At 54.1% G+C, this 4,309-nt stretch overlaps 1 protein-coding gene across 1 annotated transcript; it reads left to right on the plus strand.

Annotated features, from left to right (window-relative positions):
* Window positions 1-2,098: 2,098 nt before the first annotated feature.
* LOC119108689 (uncharacterized) lies at window positions 2,099-3,916 on the plus strand. Its single transcript, XM_037232318.1, has 3 exons — window positions 2,099-2,184; window positions 2,698-2,751; window positions 3,910-3,916. The coding sequence occupies exons 1-3, from the start codon at window positions 2,099-2,101 to the stop codon at window positions 3,914-3,916; spliced, it is 147 nt and encodes a 48-aa protein (XP_037088213.1).
* The last annotated feature ends 393 nt before the right edge of the window (window positions 3,917-4,309 follow it).

The following is a 4,309-nucleotide window of genomic DNA, read 5'->3' on the forward strand; positions in this document are numbered from 1 at the left end:
CTGTCGCCCTTTCAGCGGCGTAGCGGATGTGATCGGCTTGGTAAGTTGACGCGCTGTGACAAGCTTAAAATGAAACGATCGAAGTGGAGTTTTTGAATGCAGCGGAAGCCAAAAAGACGATGAAGGCAACGCCATTCACATACACGGTCAGAGATAAAGATGGAAGGCGAGACGTCACTTTACCCATCATGGTGACGGCTCACAAAACGAAAAGCTGTTCTCGCGGGATCATTGACTGTGTTGACCTGGAGGGTGTCAGCGAGGAGGATATCATGAATGGTCTGTCTGGTTTCGGTGTCGTGGAAGCTCATCGGATCCAGGTCAGGAGAGCGGAGCACCTGGTCCCAACAAACACTATTATCCCGACTTTCAACCGCGTGGATCTTCCTTCAAAAAAGTCGTCGGTTACGTGAAAGTGAAAATTCGTCTGTACATTCCCAACCCCATGCGTTGTTTTTGATGTCTTCGTTTTGTCCATACAAGAGTACTGCAGGAACAAACCGTCTTATGGGAAGTGTGCTGAAACTGACCATACTAGCGAGAACTACAGCGCTGTGCGACAGAAATGTGTGAATTGCGACAGAAACCAGATCCTGCGCACGACATTTGACCGTGCTTGTTCGGCGTACTCTCGAAAGAAAGAGATTATCTCCATCAAGTGCGCCCGGCGCATCTCTGTCCGAGAGAAGAGAGAGGGAGATTTACCATAGCTCGCATCCCAAAGTAGCTTACGCGAGTGTAGCGACTAGCTCCCACTCAAACGTGGTTCATCGTGAGGCCAGCTCGGACCGTATGAACTTGACGCAGTTTATCGCACTTCTCCAGTCATTTGGGTTGACTTGCAGACCGGCAACGGGTTCGCATGCTTCGTCTGCGTCCGCGGCGCCCACCGCACCGCCGGTAGCTGCGGCAAGACACTGGAGGGCGAGGGGTGGACTCTGGTTGGTCGGGGTCGGGAGGGGCGCCCCTCCCGAGCAAATCAGACACGTTCTGGGAAATAGGCGCCGACCACTGTGCCGACCACGGCGCCTCCCCCAACTGTGAACCGAACTTCACCTAGCGAGACAGTGATGGAGGCCTTGCGTGAACGTGGTGAGAAGGGCCCGCGGGGCCAGGCGAGCGCGTCTGGTCGAGCAGGCGAGGGTGGCCAGGCGGTCCCCGGGACTACCGATTCCTCGGCCCCGGTGGGGGACGGCGAGAAGTCTTCTCCCTTGGAGTCCGCCGGGGCGTCGGTGCCGGCGGTGGCTGGCGGTGCGCCATCCTCTGCGGTGGCTGATGGGGTGCCGTCCTCCTTGGGAGGGAGCGCTTCCACGCCTAGCAAGCACGTTGGGCCGCCGCTTGTTCCGTCCCGAATGGGTACCCCCGCCGCCTCCTCCGCCTTCCGCTGCGCCTGCTCAGTCCCTCCCCCCCCCCCCCCCCCCCCACGGCGACCTCGCCGTTTTCTCCGAGGCGGTCATATCCTCCTTCCGCCCCGGGCCCCCGGGGCGGACTGGAGGATACGGGACCGGGCCCTTCGTCTGGTGCAACGGAACACTTCTAGTCAGCTTAGTCCTTTTTACAATCCGTAACAGTTTTATGTCACCTTTTAACGCAGCCCATCTTGTTCTTAGCTTCGTAGTTTTCAGCTTCATTTTTAACCAGGTTTTATGCAGGCTATTCTGCAATGGAACTGTACAGGCTTACGAATCAGTGCCCAGGACTTACACGCTGTGCTTAGTCACCGTTGTCCGGTTGTGGTCTGCCTCCGGGAGACGAAGCTGTCGCCGGATTCTCACTGCACCATCAAAGGTTGCTCAATATTTGGAAAAAATGTGCTACCAGACACTGTGGCGCACGGTGGTGTGCTGTCAGCAGTGCACCACAGTGTGCCTGCGCAGCAGCTGATGTTGCAAACCTCGCTCCAAGCTGTTGCTGCACGTGTACATTTTAATCGCCTTGTAACCCTATGCGCAGTGTATTTACCCCGGGGCTCAGTTTTTCATTGGTGCAGCTGAGACAGTTGATGGCAGAGCTCCCTCCGCCTTTGGTTATCTTGGGGCTCAGGCAATTGATGGCAGAGCTCCCTCCGCCTTTGGTTATCTTGGGGCTCAGACAGTTGATGGCAGAGCTCCCCCCGCCTTTGGTTATCTTGGGAGATTTTAGCGCACACCATACCGTTTGGGGTTGTGATGACAGCAACGCGCGGTGACGTTCTTTAGAGTAATTTACTCACGAGGAGTCGCTCTGTGCATTGAATACGGGATCTAGGGCGCATTTTACGTTACCGTCAGGTCAGACGTCGGTTTTGGACCTAAGCCTTGTGAGTCCACAGCTCGCGCAGCTTTTTACGCGGACTATAGCCGACGACCCTATGGGAGGCGACCACTTCCCAGTGTGGTTGGAGTACTACGACGGAGCGGTTCTCGGTCCCCGACCACGACGATGGAATCTCAAAAAAGCAGATTGGAGTGAGTTTGAGTCTCAGCTAGAGATGGGCTTTGGTGCACAGGCCGTGGATGATGCAAACTACTCGATCGAACGCTTCACGCCCGCGCTTTGACGTGCAGCGAGCGCAAGCATCCCAAAGACATCTGGGGCTCCTCGTCGCACCCCGGTGCCGTGGTGGGCCGAAGAGTGCCGAGCTGTGATCCGGGCAGGTAGGCGGGCCTTTCGGGCCTTCGACCGCCACGCCGCAACCGATGATTTAATCGCATTTAGGAAAGCGAGTGCTTTGGCCCGGCGCACCATCCGGGAGGCAAAGCGCGTATCCTGGCAAGAATATGTGGGACGCCTAAATCGTGTCAATCCTATGTCGCAAGTATGGTCGCAGATTGAGCATATCTCTGGCCAGTTTTCCGCAGGTCCTCCACCGGTTCTTGAGATTGGTGGGCGGAACATTTTGCAGCCTGCTGACGTCGCTAACGAGATCGGTCGTGCGCTTGCGGAATATTTTGGAGACAGTAACGTTGATCCCCAGTTCCTGCGTCATAATGCGCGTTGTGAGGCCAGTCCAGTGGACTTTTCCACCTCTGTACACCCTGCCTACAACGAACCACTTACAATGGTGGAACTGAGGGCAGCTGTTAGCAGGCTTCGGGGCGTATCAGAGGGTCCTGACGAGATACATAACGACATGATTCGACATCTATCCATCTGCGTACTAAACGTTCTTTTGGCCATTTTTAATCGTCTTTGGGGACGAGATGAATTTCCAAACATTTGGCGAGAGGCTGTTGTGGTGCCCCTTTTAAAGACAGGTAAGAGCGGCAACGGTCCGCTTCACAACAGGCCCATCTCTCTTACGCCTTCACTGTGCAAGCTGATGGAGAGACTCGTCAATGGTCGTCTTTTGTGGTTTTCAGAGAAACATCCCATTTTGACTGATTCTCAGTGTGGTTTTAGGAAACACCTTTACACACTGGACCATCTTTTTACATTGGAAACTGTTGTCCGCGCTACTTTTTAACAGCGTCGCCATGGGGGAGCTGTGTTCTTTGACATAGAGGGCGGTTACAATACCACATGACAACATGGTATACTTATGAAGGCTTTTAAGCACGGTATTCGTGGTAACATGGGCTTTTTTTACAGAACTTCTTAGCGGAACGTTTTTTTCGCGTCCGTGTTGGTTATCAGTTTTCTGATCGTTTCTTACAACGGAGTGGTGTGCCCCGGGGTGGCGTTTTAAGTGTCGCGCTTTTTGCGCTCATGATCAATGACGTCGGAGACGCATTGCCTCAGTCTATTGGTCGCTCGTTGTTGGTCGACGATCTTGCAATCTGGTGCAGCTCTTCTCTGACCTCAGCGATGGAACGTCGGTTGCAATTAGCTGTAGCTCGTCTGGAGAGGTGGGCCACGCTGAATGGTTTTCGTTTCTCCACGTTGAAAACGGTGGGTGTGCGCTTTTGTCGCCGTTGTGGTCGCTACCAGGATGTAGCGATCCGATTGTATCGCGGCGATCGCGGCGACTGTATCGCGGCGTGGTCCGTTTATTAGGCGTGCAATTTGATCGTCGCCTTACTTACAAAGACCATTTAAAGGCATCGCGAACCAGGTGTTTTAAAACCCTGAATGTCCTGAAGTACATTGCACACACATCATATGGTGCGGACAGGAAAACGTTCTAGCTCTTCTATCGCACTCTTGTCAGATCCAAACTCGACTATGCTTCTTTTGTTTATGACGACGCTTGTGAACCAATAAAGCGCTCATTGAACACCATACGTCGTACTGCCTTACGTATCGCAGTAGGTGCATTCAGGACCTTTCCGACAGCGAGCCCCCTTGTTGAGGCCCACGAGCCCCCTTTATCCACTAGGAGAAAGATACT

The sequence above is a fragment of the Pollicipes pollicipes genome, unplaced genomic scaffold, assembly GCF_011947565.3.
Source record: "Pollicipes pollicipes isolate AB1234 unplaced genomic scaffold, Ppol_2.1 Scaffold_2555;HRSCAF=2994_pilon_pilon_pilon, whole genome shotgun sequence".
Lineage (NCBI taxonomy): Eukaryota > Metazoa > Arthropoda > Thecostraca > Pollicipedomorpha > Pollicipedidae > Pollicipes > Pollicipes pollicipes.